The 20,409-nt window shown below is 44.1% G+C and overlaps 1 protein-coding gene across 4 annotated transcripts in view; it reads left to right on the top strand.

The window, feature by feature from the left end:
• The window catches only part of CP (ceruloplasmin), a 237,551-nt gene that overhangs the window by 59,746 nt on the left and 157,396 nt on the right, over positions 1–20,409 (top strand). For 3 of the 4 annotated variants that reach the window (XM_073581068.1, XM_073581067.1, XM_073581070.1), the window contains exon 2: positions 15,432–15,636. In XM_073581068.1, coding sequence (XP_073437169.1) covers positions 15,432–15,636 — 205 coding nt within the window. Of the gene's footprint in view, positions 1–10,005; positions 10,036–15,431; positions 15,637–20,409 lie in introns of all 4 variants that reach the window. The other variant, XM_073581069.1, reaches the window with a different exon arrangement.

Raw genomic sequence — 20,409 nt, 5'->3', positions numbered from 1 at the left:
CTGTTCATGACGCCAAATTGGGTCGCCCTCCCAGGGCTGTGGGGTACTCGGTACCGGGCCGGTGTCAGTGGGATGTGTCACAGCAGCAGTGACTCGGTCCGTGGCCCTGGGCGCCCAAGTAATGGGGGAATGTAATGGTGTAATGGAATAGTTTGTGACGCCACCTGTGGTGTTCGGCAAGGGAGATGTTAAGCCGACGCTGCAGACAGATCCGCTGGGACTGATGGTATGGTGCAGCAAAGATGTAGTAGCTCCCCACAGGTGAAGCTATAGTCCCAGGGCAGTGTAGATGTGGTTGGCACGGGGATGTAGCAGTGCTAGAAAGGTAGGAAGCAGACAAGACACAGCGAGGTGCAATTTCTGTACCTTTACTTGATAACTGCAGTCCAGGGTCCTGATTAAAGATGGTAACGGAGCAGGCTAGCCTGGAAGCAACTCAGGGATTCTCTCTCAGCAGACGGGCTGTGCAGTCTCCTTCCTAACGCTTGTTTGAATGAAGCACTCCAGTACTAAGTTACTCTGAAGTTCCTCCTGTCAGATGTTCCCAAGAACCGTGCTTGCACGGCAGACAGCTGTAGCCTCTCTCGGGGACTCCCTTCTCTGAGTCCTGGCTCTCTATCAAAGCTGCTGTTGTGCCTCAAGTCTTAGATGGGAATAGGGCATTTACAGCCTCCTACTCCTCTGGTATCTGCTGTAGGACCGTTAGTATCCGTACAGCCGTGGAGACCAGACTCCAGTTTGTGCGCTCTCAAGCTGAGGGAGCTCTCCTTCCTAGCTCAACCTCCAGCTTCCTTCTACACGTCTGCACACTTCACCCTCCGCAGACTAACTGACCACTCCTTCCTCTTGGCCCTCAGAGTGCACCCCTCCCCTTAATCCTGGTTCAGAGTTCCCCCTGCTGGCCGGGAGTGGAACTGTGTTGCATGTATGGATTGACTGCGAGAGAGACCCATCATTGCCTCCATACTCCTGGGGGCGCCACACATATCTCTGTGATTTAAGGGCATGAAAATTCAAAGTTGGAAAATTGCAAAATTTTCGCCAAATTTCCATTTTTTTCACAAATAAACGCAAGTTATATGAATGAAATTTTACCACTAACATGAAGTACAATATGTCACGAGAAAACAATGTCAGAATCAGTGGGATCCATGGAAGCGTTTCAGAGCTATTACCTCATAAATGGACAGTGGTCAGAATTGTAAAAATTGGCCCGATCACGAACGTGCAAACCACCCTTGGGAGTAAAGGGGTTAAAGTTCATGGGGTTTATTGCATCATAAACCCATAAAGCAGCACATAACAAAAGAGACAACTGCATTAAGCATAGCAAACAAACAAGAGAACGAAAAGCAGTCCCAGAGTCCACAAAGAATTCAAAATTGTATGTCTTTATTAAACAAATCCACATACAAAAGAACAGACAAACTGCAACAATGAGGCTAAGATGGAATCAGATGAACTCCAGCATAAAAATAGCCCAAGGAGGGCTAGATCCTAGTGCAGAGAAATTCAGAGGACAAGAGACAAAATGTCACTAAATATAATGCAGAGTATATACTTATGGGTAAAATATATATTGCAAGGCTACACTGGCCATTCCCCTGACATGGTTAATTATGTCATAGATAGGGCAGCATCACCCCAAACCATATCCACATATCCATGGCAGGAAAAAAGTACCCACGTACAAAAACATCATCATGGAAACATATCAGAACATACCTCAAGTGAAGTAGATGCTTCACCGGATCAGCCCACCTACCCCGACGCGTTTCAGCAAGTTGTGCCTTCCTCAAGGGGCATACCAAAGGGGCGAAGTACGTGGCTTTAAATAACAAGTCACCCGGAAGTCTCATGCGGTGACATCACCACAGCGTCCGCCGCGCCCCCTGGCCCACGCTCCAGCAGGACGCCAGGAACCGGAAACACGTGGGGCCCCACGTGATCCGGAAGCCGGCGCACCGCCGAGACACCGGCCAGCAGACACAGTGGGCACCACGGCGCATGCACCTGCCGCAAACAAAATCCGAAGGGGCCATTTTAAGTGCTGGCACATATATACATAGCGCCATGCAAGCCCCATTACAAGTGCTGGCATAAATACAAATGACCGTATAGGCGCCAGAGCGTGCATACCCACCACAGCAAGTCCGGAGGGACACGCCAAGTGTTAGCACATATATATTGATAATATTAATTCTAGCGGCCATCATGTAGCATCAGGTGGGGGAGACAAAATCAGATTAACATACAGAGAGGTGCCTATTGGGTTTACAGGGTCATATACTGACAGTGTACATACTTGCACAAATATAAAATATCATATACAGGTAAAGCAGTGTATTTAAACAACGTCATGACACATGTCAATAATATATACCGTAAACCCATGATATCTAAAGCATGGTATCTAAAACACAATATCAGAAACAAAATGCTCACATATATATAGCACCCCAAATGGAACATAATCCACTATCTAAGACTAAATGCTCACATATATATATAGCACCCTGGATAATACCAAACATGCCATCGATAAGTCATAAAACATATCCCCCAAAAAAACAAATGCATATGACAGGCACTCATAGAGAAAAAGTCCATAATAGTACTGAAGATAAAAGTCCTCCGTGGATCCAAAAGGAGAAACTGTGAATAGAGCAGCACACTCAAGGCACTGATGGTCACAAATATCCATTATTCCGGGATGAAAGATCATGGATATAACAGCACACGTAACTAGATAACAAAAACAAACACTAATTAAAATCCATAAAAACAAAAACACAAAATGCGGGATAACATCAAGGTGCAGTGTACTAGTGACTATAGGAACGGCGCAAAGCTTATGTTTTCGTTAAGTCCCAGGGGTTGAATGGTCCCCAGAGTCCAAATCCACCGAGATTCCAACTGACCAAGGCGTTTCGATAAATTACCTCCCCTAATGTTAATATCCAGGGCATCAATCCCCCTAACCCTAAGAAGGGCACTATCGCATTGATGAACAGCTTTAAAATGTCTGGGGATCGTTTTAAGGGTGGCCTCATCCGTGTGGCCCTCAGCAGCTTGAATGCCTAAGTCGTGTTCGCGAACGTGAACCTTAAACTGTCTCGTCGTCATCCCAACATAGATGAGCCCACAAGGGCAGGTTGCATAGTATATTACATAGCGAATGGTACGCATAATCATTTTCTTAATTTTGAATTTTCTCGTGTCACTCGAATTCCGAAAATCACAGCACCTATCCACGTTGGGACACGCCACACAGCGACCACACGGAGTCCCCTTTTGGACGCTGTATATCGATGACATCCTGCTTGTCTGGCAAGGTACGGCTGTCGACCTTGCGCAATTTATGGGATGTCTCAACAGTAGTGATTTAAATATCACCCTCACATTTGAATGTGATATGACCAAAATTAATTTTCTGGATGTGACCATCTACAAAGATGACAGTGGGAATGTCTATACAGATATTTTTCGCAAGCCCACTTCCACAAATACCCTGCTACATGCCTCAGGGCGAAATACTCTGTACGAAATCGTTTGCTATATAACCAACATAGCGATAAATCGGAGGGTGGCAATCAGTGTAGATTTATCACCACGTTTCACCCGCATGCTGAGAGAGTGTGATCTGCACTGACTAAGGCCTGGCCTATTTTGCAGGTGGACCCGGTGGTTGGTAAATTTCTCCCTAAACGTCCTATGATTACGTTTAGGCGTGCTAGGAACTTGCGGGATTTTCTAACTAAAAGTCATTACATAGGACAGCAATCTAGGACATTTTTGGATAATATTCCTGTTGTAGGTGGCTGTACTCCGTGTGGTCACTGTGTGGCGTGTCCCAACGTGGATAGGTGCTGTGATTTTCGGAATTCGAGTGACACGAGAAAATTCAAAATTAAAAAACGGATTACGTGTACCACTCGCTATGTAATATACTATGCAACCTGCCCTTGTGGGCTCATCTACGTTGGGATGACGACGAGACAGTTTAAGGTTCGCGTTCACGAACACGTCTTAGGCATTCAAGCTGCTGAGAGCCACACGGATGAGGCCACCCTTAAAACGATCCCCAGACATTTTAAAGCTGTTCATCAGTACCCTTCTTAGGCCTCTTTCACACTTCCGTTTTTGACCATCAGTCAAAATCCGCCAGGTTTTGAAAAAAACGGATCCGCCATTTTTTTGCGGATCCGTTTTTTTCCCCGTTGAGTTGCATTAGTGGCGGATCTTGACGGATGGCCATCCGTTGGATGCGTTTTTGTGAGGATCCGCCAAATAATTTTCATCCGCCGGCATGCCTGGACGGACCTTGCAACGTTTTTTTTGTAGTTGGATCCGCATTTTCCATTGCGCATGCCCGGAGAAAGGAAGTCAGGGAGAAAATTAACCCTGAAATCCTTTCTGGCGGACGAAAACAATTTTTTTTTTCTCTCTCTCTCTCTCTCGGTCAGCGGTTCCTTTAAAATTCTTCATTTTGCGGATCCGTCAAAACAAGGATCCTGTGCCATCCGTTCCCATCAGTTAGGAACGGATCCGCTTTTCCGCCTTTTTGGCGGATTTTAGCTGAAACAAAAAATTGAAGTGTGAAAGAGGCCTTAGGGTTAGGGGGATTGATGCCCTGGATATTAACATTAGGGGAGGTAATTTATCGAAACGCCTTGGTCAGTTGGAATCTCGGTGGATTTGGACCCTAGGGACCATTCAACCCCTGGGACTTAACGAAAACATAAGCTTTGCGCCGTTCCTATAGTCACTAGTACACTGCACCTTGATGTTATCCCGCATTTTGTGTTTTTGTTTTTATGGATTTTAATTAGTGTTTTTGTTATCTAGTTATGCGTGCTGTTACATCCATCATCTTTCATCCCGGAATAATGGATATTTGTGACCATCAGTGCCTTCGGTGTACTGCTCCATTCACAGTTTCTCCTTTTGGATCCACGGAGGACTTTGATCTTCAGTACTATAATGGACTTTTTCTTTATGAGTGCCTGTCGTATGCATTTGTTTTTTTGGGGGATATGTTTTATGACTTATCGATGGCATGTTTAGTATTATCCAGGGTGCTATATATATATGTGAGCATTTAGTCTTAGATAGTGGATTATATTCCATTTGGGGTGCTACATATATGTGAGCATTTTGTTTCTGATATTGTGTTTTAGATACCATGCTTTAGATATCATGGGTTTACGGTATATATTATTGACATGTGTCATGGCGTTGTTTAAATACACTGCTTTACCTGCATATGATATTTTATATTTGTGCAAGTCTGTACACTGTCAGTATATGACCCTGTAAATCCAATACTTTGCTTGTACTTAAGGCAAAGGGTGTGATTTCTTTACAATGCTCTCTTACAATCTTGAAGGTATTGTTGTTTTTTGAAACATTTATATCTTATTATATATGCCACTCTTATCTCTATATCCACCGTTGTATGTATACATTTGTGTAGTGTGTTAATTTTACATATTTGTATATCTATGCACCTTTTTATATACAGTGGGGCAAAAAAGTATTTAGTCAGTCAGCAATAGTGCAAGTTCCACCACTTAAAAAGATGAGAGGCGTCTGTAATTTACATCATAGGTAGACCTCAACTATGGGAGACAAACTGAGAAAAAAAAATCCAGAAAATCACATTGTCTGTTTTTTTTTCATTTGATTTGCATATTATGGTGGAAAATAAGTATTTGGTCAGAAACAAGCAACCAAGATTTCTGGCTCTCACAGACCTGTAACTTCTTCTTTAAGAGTCTCCTCTTTCCTCCACTCATTACCTGTAGTAATGGCACCTGTTTAAACTTGTTATCAGTATAAAAAGACACCTGTGCACACCCTCAAACAGTCTGACTCCAAACTCCACTATGGTGAAGACCAAAGAGCTGTCAAAGGACACCAGAAACAAAATTGTAGCCCTGCACCAGGCTGGGAAGACTGAATCTGCAATAGCCAACCAGCTTGGAGTGAAGAAATCAACTGTGGGAGCAATAATTAGAAAATCGAAGACATACAAGACCACTGATAATCTCCCTCGATCTGGTGCTCCACGCAAAATCCCACCCCGTGGGGTCAGAATGATCACAAGAACGGTGAGCAAAAATCCCAGAACCACGCGGGGGGACCTAGTGAATGAATTGCAGAGAGCTGGGACCAATGTAACAAGGCCTACCATAAGTAACACACTACGCCACCATGGACTCAGATCCTGCAGGGCCAGACGTGTCCCACTGCTTAAGCCTGTACATGTCCGGGCCCGTCTGAAGTTTGCTAGAGAGCATTTGGATGATCCAGAGGAGTTTTGGGAGAATGTCCTATGGTCTGATGAAACCAAACTGGAACTGTTTGGTAGAAACACAACTTGTCGTGTTTGGAGGAAAAAGAATACTGAGTTGCATCCATCAAACACCATACCTACTGTAAAGCATGGTGGTGGAAACATCATGCTTTGGGGCTGTTTCTCTGCAAAGGGGCCAGGACGACTGATCCGGGTACATGAAAGAATGAATGGGGCCATGTATCGTGAGATTTTGAGTGCAAACCTCCTTCCATCAGCAAGGGCATTGCAGATGAAACGTGGCTGGGTCTTTCAACATGACAATGATCCAAAGCACACCGCCAGGGCAACGATGGAGTGGCTTCGTAAGAAGCATTTCAAGGTCCTGGAGTGGCCTAGCCAGTCTCCAGATCTCAACCCTATAGAAAACCTTTGGAGGGAGTTGAAAGTCCGTGTTGCCAAGCGAAAAGCCAAAAACATCACTGCTCTAGAGGAGATCTGCATGGAGGAATGGGCCAACATACCAACAACAGTGTGTGGCAACCTTGTGAAGACTTATAGAAAACGTTTGACCTCTGTCATTGCCAACAAAGGATATATCACAAAGTATTGAGATGAAATTTTGTTTCTGACCAACTACTTATTTTCCACCATAATATGCAAATCAAATGAAAAAAAAACAGACAATGTGATTTTCTGGATTTTTTTTTCACAGTTTGTCTACCATAGTTGAGGTCTACCTATGATGTAAATTACAGACGCCCCTCATCTTTTTAAGTGGTGGAACTTGCACTATTGCTGACTGACTAAATACTTTTTTGCCCCACTGTATATATATATATATATATATATTTATATATATATTTGTTTAGGCACCTCTCTGTATGTTAATGTGATTTTGTCTCCCCCACCTGATGCTACATGATGGCCGCTAGAATTAATATTATCAATATATATGTGCTAACACTTGGCATGTCTCTCTGGACTTGCTGTGGTGGGTATGCACGCTCTGGCGCCTATACAGTCATTTGTATTTATGCCAGCACTTGTAATGGGGCTTGCATGGCGCTATGCATACTTGTGCCAGCACTTAAAATGGCCCCTTCGAATTTTGTTTGCGGCAGGCGCATGCGCCGTGGTGCCCGCTGAGTCTGCTGGCCGGTGTTTCGGCGGTGCGCCGGCTTCCGGATCACGTGGGGCCCCATGTGTTTCCGGTTCCCGGCGGCCTGCTGGAGCATGGGCCGGGGGGCGAAGCGGATGCTGTGGTGATGTCACCGCATGAGACTTCCGGGTGACTTGTTATTTAAAGCCACGTACTTCGCCCCTTTGGTATGCCCCTTGAGGAAGGCACAACTTGCCGAAACGCGCGTCGGGGTAGGTGGGCTGATCCGGTGGAACATCTACTTCACTTGAGGTATGCTCTGATATGCTTCCATGATGATGTTTTTGTACGTGGGTACTTTTTTCCTGCCATGGGTATGTGGATATGGTTTGGGGTGATGCTGCCCTATCTATGACATAATTAACCATGTCAGGGGAATGGCCAGTGTAGCCTTGCAATATATATTTTACCCATAAATATATACTGTGCATTATATTTAGTGACATTTTGTCTCTTGTCCTCTGAATTTCTCTGCACTAGGATCTAGCCCTCCTTGGGCAATTTTTATGCTGGAGTTCATCAGATTCCATCTTAGCCTCATTGTTGCAGTTTGTCTGTTCCTTTTTATGTGGATTTGTTTAATAAAGACATATAATTTTGAATTCTTTGTGGACTCTGGGACTGCTTTTTGTTCTCTTGTTTATTTTAAAAATGATTTCTGACTGATAGCTTCTACTTTTCAGTATTTTTAAGGAGGTAAATTGTTCCTATTGTGGAGACACTGGTTCTCTGTACATCATTGAAACAGTGAGAGAATGATAGACACATGTAACTTTGTCTTCGATCCAAAAATATGTTTAGCATACACCTACTATGTGTAGGCTTTGTACGTTACATGAGCAGTTTTGGATTGGCCCTATAGAGTACCATGGGCCCTAGCACTGATACAAAGATCCAGCAGAAGACTGGTCAAACACTCTAGGCAGCCATTCCTTCTAACTAACCATAGACATGCACACTTTGCATGGATGCCAACATGCCAGGTTCTTCTTTCTTCTGTCATCTTAAGTCAAGGAGCAGTAGGATTCCTCCCTCCAAACACATAAGATAGTTGCCCTTGACTCTAGAGCCCATCAGGTGACTTAGGGTCATTTTTATTGATTAATATACAAATACCATATTTCAATTTTGATAAAATAAATGCCTTGTGTATGAAGTCATTACAAGGCCGGTTTCAGGGTTGATCATGCTGGGGCAATGTTACGATACTGTAGCTGCCTTTTCAGTACAGTATGTCAGGTTAAAGCATCTTCTTCAGAACAGTACCAGTGCTTTCGCTGTTGCAATGACCATTCCTAGGTACTGGATGAAAGTTAGAGGTACTGCCAGTGATGGGCTAGGGTTTTACACCATATCAAGTTAAGCTGAGTCATAAGTTAGCAAGGAGTCAGCTAAGTGTGTGTTTGTGCGGCCTTTATAGTATCTCAGTGAGAAAATAAGAGGGGGCTTTCCCAATCACAGATGACAGACATGCACACAGTCTACAAAGGTGTACTGCTTGTTTGCAGATAGTACATCTACCTGTAAGTGGCCACAACAAGACCTGTGTAGGGTGGGCAGTAGCCACAGCAGAGAAGTCAGGAAATCTAAGAGTAAGGCGGAATGCTATGCCAGAGACAGCTATGGGACTGGAGCCTTTAGCTGAGGTACTGTGACATGGTAACTTAAAAGGGTAGGCTGTAAGGGTGGGCAAAGCGTCTGACAAGCTGCTACAGAGTCTGATGCCCATACAGAGGTGAAGTCAGAGGGGTTGTGACAAGAACTGAGAGAGCGCAGTACAGCTGAGAAAGTGTACAGAGACCATTGTTGGGTGCTAGTGGCAATGCTGAGAAAAGTGGCAGAAGACTGTCATAAGTATAAGAAAATTGTCTCTAGTTAAAAACCAAATTTCTGGAGTTCCAAATGTTTACCTTTGTTCAATCTGTTGACTTATGTAAGACTGTTGAAACCAAGCTAGTTGCCTCAAATAAAACTGTGTAAAACTAAATCCAAGTACACACTGCATTTAGCAGTGCTTTGATGGGTCTTCTGCCTGAATTCCTGAAAATTTTAATTAAGACGTGCCTCTGTTAGAGGAGTTCAGATGGACTATTTGTGCTCATTTTGGGGGGAGTCCATATTTTCAGAGGGACACCAGAATGTAGTCACGATCGAAAGTAGCATCTAAGGGGTCAAACAGCTGTGATCAGGGCTAGCTTCGGTCGCATCATTTAAACTTGAGTGCAAGCTGTACGGCACAGCCGACATCGTATGGAGCAGGCTTTGGCCTACATGCAGTGGGCCCCTACACTTGTTTGAGTTAGCTGAGTGCTGGTGCCGGCTCTGATTCTGAAATATGGTAGTTACACACCTTTACACTGTATGTTGTATATCCAGTTATTATTTGCTATTAGCAGATTCTCATTGATGGACTAATACACTGATTTGCTGTCATGTGTAATTATATGGCATTTCTCTGCTCATTAGAAGTCTGTTTAATGCAGATGATTTATCTGATAAAAACTGTTTTGTGCCCAATGATTTTGATTGGATTTGTCCTTCACAGGTTTTTGGTGGCTGAACAAAGACTTTAATTGTGTGTAATTATGTTTCATCCAATGGGTTCTTATGGTGATGTATGGCTGCAACCACTTGCTTCTCTTTCCTCCTACCAATCATCCCTGGCTTGTGATTGAATCTAGATAATAGCTGTTTTTCTGTGTCCCAATCTCTTATTCACACCTCGTTATTAACTAACAAACCATGATGCACGATACATTTATCCCAAATGGTCTGGTATCCATAGTTGGACTCAGAATATAGTACATGTCCTCAGATTTCACAATACAAACCACATACATAATTAAACAGTTCCCTTAAGCCTAATGATGCTGGTGTACTTATATTGACATTTCTTATTTGAATAGCTGTATAATCCTTTGAGAAATATGAGCATTTTATGAATCCAACTTGAACTGGTCTCATAAAAATAAAGAGAGCATTTACTAAACGATGTAGTCTGCATTGTGAAATATGGCAGCAGATCATGTACTGGTGCTTCTCTCAAAATTAGAATATCATCAAAAAGTTAATTTATTTCAGTTCTTCAATACAAAAATTCATATATTATATAGAGTCATTACAGAGTGATCTATTTCAAGTGTTTATTTCTGTTAATGTGGACGATTATGGCTTACAGCCAATGAAAACCCAAAAGTCTTTATCTCAGTAAATTAGAATACTTTATAACACCAGCTTCAAAAATGATTTTAAAATCCGAAATGTTGGCCACTACTGAAATGTATGTTCAGTAAGTGCACTCAATACTTGGTCAGGGCTGTTTTTGCATCAATTACTGGATCATTGTGGCGTGGCATGGAGGTGATCAGCCTGTGGCACTGCTGAGGTGATATGGAAGCCCAGGTTGCTTTGATAGCAGCCTTCAGCTCGTCTGCATTGTTGGGTCCGGTGTCTCTCATCTTCTACTTCACAATACCCCATAGATTCTCTGTGGGGTTAAGGTCAGGCGAGTTTGCTGGCCAATCAAGTGTAGGAGGGTGGACTGATATGTGGACCTGTCTGATGGAGAAAACTGAATGTAAAATGTGTAATGAACAATGCTTGATAGGAATTTGTATATATGTGTAGGAATTAGCTAGAATTGGTTAGAGACGGTGTAGTACTGGGTTTTGGCCACTAGATGGAGACATAGGGATAGTGAGACGAGGACCTAACAGCAGCTAAAGCTAGGAAATGCCAAGTCATGGTGGGCAGAGTTATAAGGACTAAGGAGGGGAATTCCCAGGAAAGGGGATAAAAGGAAGGAGAGTCCCAGGGTTAGAGGAGAACCCAGGAGGAGACAGAGGAGAGAAGAACTCAGGAGAAGACAGAGGAAAGAAGAGCTCAGGAAGAGACAGAGGAGAGAGACGGATAGTCAGGGGTGGCCCTGACAGGACAGCTGCAGACCAAAGGACGCAGAATAAAGGACGCTTGGGGTACCGGACGGCTGAACACCGAAGGGGTAGTAAGTGTCACAGCGGGCGGACTCAACGGGGGGAAATGCTGTGGCAGTGGGCCTAATGGCAGCCATGGTGAAAGAACCCAGAGAGTCATTGCCAACTGGAGTAGGAGGAGGTGACAGGTACCCGGGCCAATGTGCAGAAGCTGTCGTGTTGCTTTGGATGTCAAAGAAGACACCCAATAAAGTGGACCTGATTGAACGTATTTCAGCATCCGTCTCCAGTCTGTTTCGCAGCCAAAAGAGACCACCCCCCAGTTGGCACACGTTACTACAAGTGCAGGATCATCACTGCCCAACACAGGCGGTGAGGCCGCGCCGGAAGATCAAGAAAAGTACTGTGTTGTGGAGAAGATTAAAGAAAAGGACCCGAGCTGAATGGGTTGAAGATTGTGATTTATGGACTGTGATTGAACTTGCTGGATTGGACCAAGAAGAACAACCCAGAAAGAGACTTTGCGCTCCTCCAGAAATGGCAACCGTTGGCATGGAAGAGGTCGGCGCCACACTGGACTATCAGGGGCAGCTAAGCTGAGCCCGCCCCTGATGGGAGTGGTGTACATCAAGTGACAATCGCCCCTTCCCTTTAAATGCTGGAAAATGGGTGAAGGGGCCGGCGGAGGCACCACCCTGGAACGGGAGTGACACCGCTTATCAGGCTGAGCGCGGCTGTCTGGCGCCATTGAGCTCCGGGAGAAAGGACACGATGCGACGCTGCAGCTGCCGTGGCCTTGGACGAATGGAGTGGAGATGGCGGCGGGAGGTCGAGGCCCGCCGAATCACCTGTGCCTGGGAGTCTCTGCCGGTGTACCGGACACTTACCCGAAAAGAAGAACCCCCGGACCGAGCTGACACCGGTACTAGTCCCAAAGTATTCACTGGGCTAAATGGAGTTAAAAAATGGTTCTTACATAAAAAGGCGGCACAACTTGGTTCACGGGTGGGCTCCTCTGATGAGTAGAAGACACAGTTACTAGGCCCAAAGTATTAACTGTGCTAAATGCAGTCAAAAACTGGTTCTTTCATAAACAGGCGGCATAGCTACTGGTGGGCTCCTCTGCTGAAGACAAGATGCGGTAAAAAATTATTAGAAACACACACGTTGATAATTAGGCGGTGCTTGGGAAGGTGGAGCAATCGCTGCAGCTTCTGCATACGACTGGAGTGTACGGGCGACTGGCAGATGTGCGAGCACAGTTTTCGCACCTCATGGAGCAGGGCTGTTAACTCCGGATAATTATTGAGGAAGCACTGCACCACCAGGTTCAAGGTGTGAGCCAGGCAAGGTATGTGTCTGAGTTTTGTAAGGGCTATGGCTGCCACAAAATTACGGCCGTTATCACTAACTACCTTGCCTGCCTCAAGATGTAGACTGCCCAGCCATGACTCAGTTTGTCGCTGCAAGTAGTCGGCCAGTACCTCCGTGGTGTGTCTGCTGTCTCCCAAACACATCATCTTCAACACAGCCTGCTGACGCTTACGACTAGCTGTTCGATAGTGGGACACCTCGTGTGCAACACTGGTAGCTGCGGATGGAGTGCTCGTGCGACTGCGCTCTGTCGACTTTCGCTTCTGGAGGAGGAGGAGGAGGGTCGAATGCCTACAGCCAACTGTTTCCTATACCATGGGCTAGGCAGCACTGTCCCACCGCCGCTGTCCCCTGTGGACCCTGCATCCACCACATTAACCCAGTGCGCAATGATGGACACGTAACGGCCCTGGCCATGCCTACTGGACCATGCATCTGTTGTGAGGTGCACCTTTTCACTCACTGATTGTTTTAGTGCATGGACAATGCGGTCTTTTACATGCACGTGGAGGGCTGAGATGGCTTTTCGCGAAAAGAAGTGCTGACTGGCTAGGTCATAGTGTGGTACTGCGTAGGCCATGAGCTCGCGGAAAGCTTTGCTTTCAACCAACTGGTAGGGCATCATCTCTAACGAGATTAGTTTGGCAATGTGGGCGTTCAAAGCCAGTGTACGCAGATGAGAGGAAGAGTACTTTCTTGTCTTACTCAGAGTCTCTGGTAGGGTGAGCTGGACTTGAGAGCTGCATATGGTGGAACTAGCGGTGGACATGGCGGACTGAGAGAGGGTTGGTGATAGTGATGGTTTTGGTGGTGTTGCTGATGGCCTAGATTCAGTCTTTCGTAGCAATAACATTGTGATTCCATGACTGCTTTGCTCTTGCGACGACACCTCGACATTTGCTGCTGGTGGTGTGCTAACCGGTGGGCTTACAGTGGGGGAAGCGTTGTAGCATTGCTGACTACCTTCATTCGAAGCAGGTGCACATGTGGTACGTGAGGTTTGGTAGTCCATCCACGCTTGCAAGGGCATGGTGGTTAAATGTCTAAGCATGCAACTGGTATTCAAATTTCTCAGATTTTTCCCTCGGCTAAAGGTCTTTGCGCACTTCTTACAGATAACTTTTGCCTGATCATTAGGATTTTGTTCAAAAAAGTGCCACACTGCACTCTTCCTACTATGGAAGACATTTTGAGGCCTTGCACGCTGTGCTAATATGACCGTCTGGCCAAGCTGTCCTGCAACTCTTTTGTTTTTTGTAACCCCTTTTTGGACTGCTACGGTCCTGCCAGATAACAGCTGTTTCGATGTTGTTGCCTGCTGCGGATCCTCCTCCTCCTCTTCTGAGCTATTGGCAGTGGCACCCTCTTCCCCCAATGGATGCCAATCTGGGTCAGCAACTGGGTCATCCATCACCTCCTCTTCAATTTCATGTGCACCTTCCTCAAGGTATAAGGTGTATACAGTATTGGTGAGAATTTGAATCTCACTAGAGATTTGAGGACGCTGAACTAGTATCTCAGGGCCAGTAGAGATTACACCTCAATGTAACAGGCTGAAATTGGATGGTGTATGACAAGGTGGAGGGTGTATGTAGTATTGGTGAGAATTTGAATCTCACTAGAGATTTGAGGACGCTGACAATGATGCTTTCAGTCCAAGTGTGGACGCAGGCAGCCTAATAAGCAGGACTGCTGCACACAAAAGTGTGGAAAAATGAACGCTTGGTAACTGTGCAGAAAAGAGGAAGAAAAGTATTTTTGCTTTTAAACAAGCAGATTGCACAGCAGTGTGCAAACAGCAATGCAGCTATCAGGGAGCCTTATAAGGCAGCCTAATAACCAACAGAGCTGATGCACAAAAATATATCCTCCCCTGTCACTGCACACAAACTGTTGTGTTGTACAGTGGAAATTGCTACCAGCAGAAGCAGTTTTTTTGCTCTTCTTCCCTGCCTAATGCTCTCCCTTATTCTGAATCAGCAGCAGCAACCTCTCCCTATGCTAAGATCGGCATAAGTAAGATGGCGGTCGGCGTTCACGCCCTTTTATAGCCCCTGTGACGCCACACAAAGCCAGCCAATCACTTGCATGCCCTTCTCAAAGATGGTGGTGACCGATGCCCATGTCATCGCGCTGCCCACAGTGTGCGTCCTCCATCATTGGCTGAAAAAGGGCGCTGGAAGCATCATTTGAAACGCGACTTTGGCGCTCGGGTCGCCGACCTCGTAGCCGACCTCACGCTATGGTCGGGTTTCGTTTCATGAAACCCGACTTCAGCGAAAGTCGCCGACTTTTGAATTTGACCGACCCGCTTCACTTAACTCTACCTGTAAGCCATAATCATCAGCATTAACAGAAATAAACACTTGAAATAGATCACTCTGTTTGTAATGACTCTAAATAATCTATGAGTTTCACTTTTTATTTTGAAGAACTGAAATAAATTAACTTTTTGATGATATTCTAATTATGTGAGAAGCAGCGCATCACTCCTGTTTTAGCAGAAAGCAGCTGAGTACACTTTGACGGTTTGCATCATTCATGTGCTCCTGATATCACTTAGGACATTGCAGGATTTCTGCCATCTGACTTTACTGGAATCAGTGTTTACTCTCGTGTATAAACAGAACTCGGTTATGAAACTCTTGCACTATAAATTCTTTAGGGACATCAGTGAATAGAGCGCGCTGCTTGCCACCGACACGAACCTGGATAATGAAGCTCCTAGCAATATTCCTACTCGCCATCTTGAATTGGGCACGTGTGGAAGCGGAAGAGAGAACATACTACATAGCAATCAGAGAAGTAAACTGGGATTATGCCCCCAGTGGGATGAATATCATTTCCGGTAAATCGGTGGCTGAAGATGAGTAAGTAACTAGTATAATAGTACAGTTTGTATGCAGCACTGCAGAGAATTGTAAAGGTTTCTCTATTAATGCATTTAGCATTATTTCCAAATTTTAATCTTTGCCTCCGTTTGTACAGAACATCTATCAAAAAGCTTTACTCCATACTTTGTCGAACCGAATCCTACAGTGTCTTCTGTGTGGCCATCAGTTTCTCTATTCCTATTTAAAGAGGTTGTCTAGCCTTAAGATGGTGGCGTCAGGAATGGGCAGTCATGTGACCGTAAGTATGCGATTTGCATTCTTTCAGCCACATTCCCACTAGACTGTATCCAGCCTCACTCAATACACTTGCATCCATCTAACCAGCTCAGGACCGACTGTATGCAAATCTCATATTTGTGCTCACACACCCGCTGCTCACAGTGCCGGCATCAGAGAATCCTCACAGCGTGCAGTGCGAGCGATGTAAGAATTCAAAAGTATGTATCTTAAGAGCGGACAATCCTTATAAGCTCCTATAGGAATGCATATAAAGAGCTCTTCCTTTCCATACCAGCTGCTGTAGGATTTTTTTAGGGTGCTTCATACAACCATGTGTGACGTCCAAGTGCTGTCCATGAAAAAACTGCCCCTGCATGGACAGCACTCGGCCAATGTTATTCAATAAAAATTACAGCGCGCACTAATCTCTCCTGTATTTCGGATGAGACTTACCTATTCCAGTCTTTGGGAGCGGAAAAAAATATGGAATTGCATGCGGATAGTTTGTATTGTAATTGGTATAGGATTCTGTAGTGTATTTTATATCTTGTAAACATTATTAACTGCAGATGTATAAAAATATATGGCAAACGGATGTAAAAAACAGACATGCACATGACATTACAGATCCAGGGGTTTTCTGGATGAAGATTGGATGACTTTTTTTATACACTCGTGTGAACTACTAAGAGCAAAGCTCATAATTTAGCAATAAAGTGCCTGGTAAAAATTACCTGCAGTAATGTTTTGTTACACTATACTAACAGGGACAAAGATGAAAAAGAAAGCAAATATTCCCAAAGTGCTCCCTTAACCCCTTAGTGACGGAGCTAATTTTGACCTTTATGACCAGGTCAAATTTTTTAAATCTCACCAGTGTCACTTTATGTGGTAAAAACTCTGGAACAATTGATCCCAGTAATTCTGAGATTGTTTTTTTGTGATATATTTTACTTAATGTTAGTGGTAAATCTTGGTCGATATGATTGGTGTATATTTATGAAAATATTGTAAATTTGCTGAAAAAATTGAAAATTTCTCAATTTTCAAACTTTTAATTTTTATGCACTTCAACTAATCATATAGCTACAACACAAAAAATATTTAATAGTATTTCCCACATGTCTACATGTTTACATTACAATTTTTGAAACAATTTTTTTTGTTTGGAAGTTAGAAGGATTCAAAGTTGACCAGCAATTTCTCAATTTTCCAACAAAATTTACAAAAGCATTTTTAGTGACTTTGAGGGGCTATATGCCATAAAATATCAAAAATGACACAATTCTAAAAACTGCACCCCTCAGAGTCCTCAAAACCACATTCAAGAAGTTTAATTACCTTTCAGGTGCTTCACAGGAATTAATGGAATATAGAAGGAAAAAAGGAACACTTTCCTTTTTTCACAAAAATTTTTGCTACAGCCCCAAATTTTTTTCTTTCACAAGGGTAACAAGAGAAAATGACCCCCAAAATTTGTTGTGCACTTTCTCCTCAGTACATGGATATCCCATATGTGGGGGGAAACTACTGTTTGAGCACACAGCAGGGCTCAGAAGGGATGCCGCACTGTTTGACTTTTTGAACACAAAAAGGGCTGGAATTGAGGACGCCATGTTGCATTTGGGGAGCTCCTGATGTGCCTATACAGTGGAAACCCCTCACAAGTGACCCCATTTTGGAAACTAAATCCCTCAAGGATTTTATTCAAGAGTATAGTGAGGATTTTTAACACAAAGGTACTACACAGATTTTGATGACTATTAGGTCGCCATATAGAATAAGTCATTCATAGGGTTGAGTGCAATTGTTCTAGTTGAGATTGCAACAGGGTAATCAGTTATGCACCAAGTATCGTGGGTGCTCGAGTGATCCTAATGCAAACTTGAGTATTGAGCATTTGCGCCCAACACTAGTCATCGTATCGTTATCATTTTCTTTTTTTTTAACTTTGGAAAAAACCTTAACCCCAACGCTAACTCTAACCCTAGCCAAACCCTAACCTAACCCTAGTCCAACCCTAACCCTAGACTAATGCTAACACTAAGCCCAACAATAATCCTAAGCCCAACACTAACCCTAACTCTATTGGCAAAGAATGAGAGAAATAAGAATTATAAAAAAAAAAATCTATCTAAGGGGATGACACGGGGAGGATGGCATACTAATTATTGATTTTTGATCACTGAGAAAGGGTCTATCACAGTGATCAAAATGTACCAACAGGAAAAATCTCTGCTGTTGCCAGGTGCCAGCCGGCAGATTTTGGCAGGCGCACTGCCCATGAATTGCCAATTTTGTCAGGAGGAAAAGGCAAAGGGTCGGGGGACGGAGCTGGAGGGTTGGGTGGGTTTGGAGACAACATTTCTCTCTCATATGACAAGAAACCACTGGAGCCATAGGCGGAGGAGGACATGACTTGTGGATGGGTGGACCTTTACTCCTGCAGCTTTTTTGGTATAGTTGTATAATAATAATAATAATAATAATCTTTATTTATATAGCGCCAACATATTCCGCAGCGCTTTACAGTTTAACAGTTTCAAAACACAAGTCATAAGTAACAACGCTAACAATACAATAATTAAAGCAAAATAAGACGAAATAAGACGACCCTGCTCGTGAGAGCGTACAATCTACAATGAGGTGAGGGAGATACAGAGTACAGGTGTGTATTTACAATGGTGTATTTACAATGAAGGTCCAGCCATCTTGCAGGAGTGAAGGATGGATGGAGATAGTGAATGGGCTACGCACGCACACTTACACAGAAAATGACTTTGATTAGTGAATGTGATAGGCCGCTCTGAACAGGTGTGTTTTGAGGGAGCGCCTAAAACTATGCAAATTGTGGATAGTCCTGATTTCTTGGGGTAGAGCATTCCAGAGGATAGGAGCAGCACGGGAGAAGTCTTGGAGTCGGGAGTGGGAGGTACGGATTAGTGCAGAGGTTAGTCGAAAGTCGTTTGCAGAGCGCAGCGATCGGCTAGGCCGATAGACAGAAATGAGAGAAGAAATGTAAGGGGGTGCCGCACTGTGGAGAGCTTTGTGGGTGAGAACAAGTACTTTGAATTGGATCCTATAATGAATGGGCAGCCAATGTAAGGACTGGCGAAGAGCGGACGCGTCCGAGTACCGATTACCCAGATGGACGATCCTGGCTGCTGCATTGAGTATGGATTGGAGAGGGGATAGTCGAGTGACGGGGAGGCCAATTAATAGAGCGTTGCAGTAATCCAGGCGAGAGTGGATCAATGCAACAGTGAGGGTTTTTGTTGTTTCCATAGTGAGAAAAGGGCGGATTCTAGAGATTGTATAGATTTTAAGCGAGAGTAATGTCGCTTTCAGAGTAAGAAGCACAGTATGTATGTGCCTGGTGGGTTACTGTGAGGAGGGTGGGGCTTATATAGAACAGGTAATCTGTCTCTCTCCCTCTTTCTTACACAGGATGAACAGGAGGAAGCATGTCTGCAGTTTCAGGGAGTATAATACTGGGGTTATCACCTCACATTACAGATGATAGGAGCATATTCACCTCAGATATCATGTACTAGTGTAGTATCAGCTCCTACATTATGTATGGGATCAATATTACCTCAGAAAACAATGTAGCTGCCATGTCCCTCATGTGCATGCTACATTTTCCTCACAGACTGTGAGACAACTTCTGTGTGACCTCCCTGCAGACATGTTTGATATACTACTCTGCATTCACCTCAGACATTGTGTAGTGTGTACTAGGGTAGTATCCACTCCTACATCATATCTGGGATCAAGATTACCTCAGCAATTCATGTAGCTGCCATGTCCCTCATGTGCATGCTACATTTTTCTCACAGACTGTGAGACAACTTCTTTGTGACCTCCCTGCAGACATGTTTGATATACTACTCTGCATTCACCTCAGACATTGTGTAGTGTATACTAGGGTAGTATCAGCTCCTACATCATATCTGGGATCAAGATTACCTCAGAAATTCATTTAGCTGCCATGTTCCCTCACTTATTGCAGAGGCAGCATTTGTGTAACCTCCCTGCAGACATTTCTGATATACCACATTACTGCTGTATTATACAGAGTCTTCAAGAGTTCTGGGTTTATGTATGATAGGACAGAGCAGGGACACATACAGTGTCTGCCATTACTATGGTGGAGCTGGGCAGTCACATGTATTAGAGACACTGGTGAGAGTGAGAGAGGAGCAGTCGGGGGATGGTATATGTATGAAGATGAAAAGCTGCACTTCATGTTAGTGCACTGTATACTGACCCTGCTGTGTGCTGATTCCCCCCCCCTTCCCAGTTATGGAGTCTGATGATCTGTATGTGACCTCATCTGTTACATACTGTGAGGCTTGGTGTGCAGATCCAGTGTAACCATGTTACTCACTATATGTGGTATATGTGTAAAAGCTCTATTCCTGTGCTGTATACTTAACCTGTACCACTGGTCTGTATACATAATATCACTCCTCACTCTACTATATACGGATCATGCTGTGTATAAACATCCTGTATCTCCAGGTTATT

Source organism: Dendrobates tinctorius, unplaced genomic scaffold (assembly GCF_039654945.1).
Source record: "Dendrobates tinctorius isolate UK_male_01 unplaced genomic scaffold, ASM3965494v1 ptg000069l, whole genome shotgun sequence".
NCBI lineage: Eukaryota > Metazoa > Chordata > Amphibia > Anura > Dendrobatidae > Dendrobates > Dendrobates tinctorius.
The sequence above is the reverse complement of the archived record's forward strand: the minus strand, read 5'-3'. Positions and strand labels throughout refer to the sequence as shown.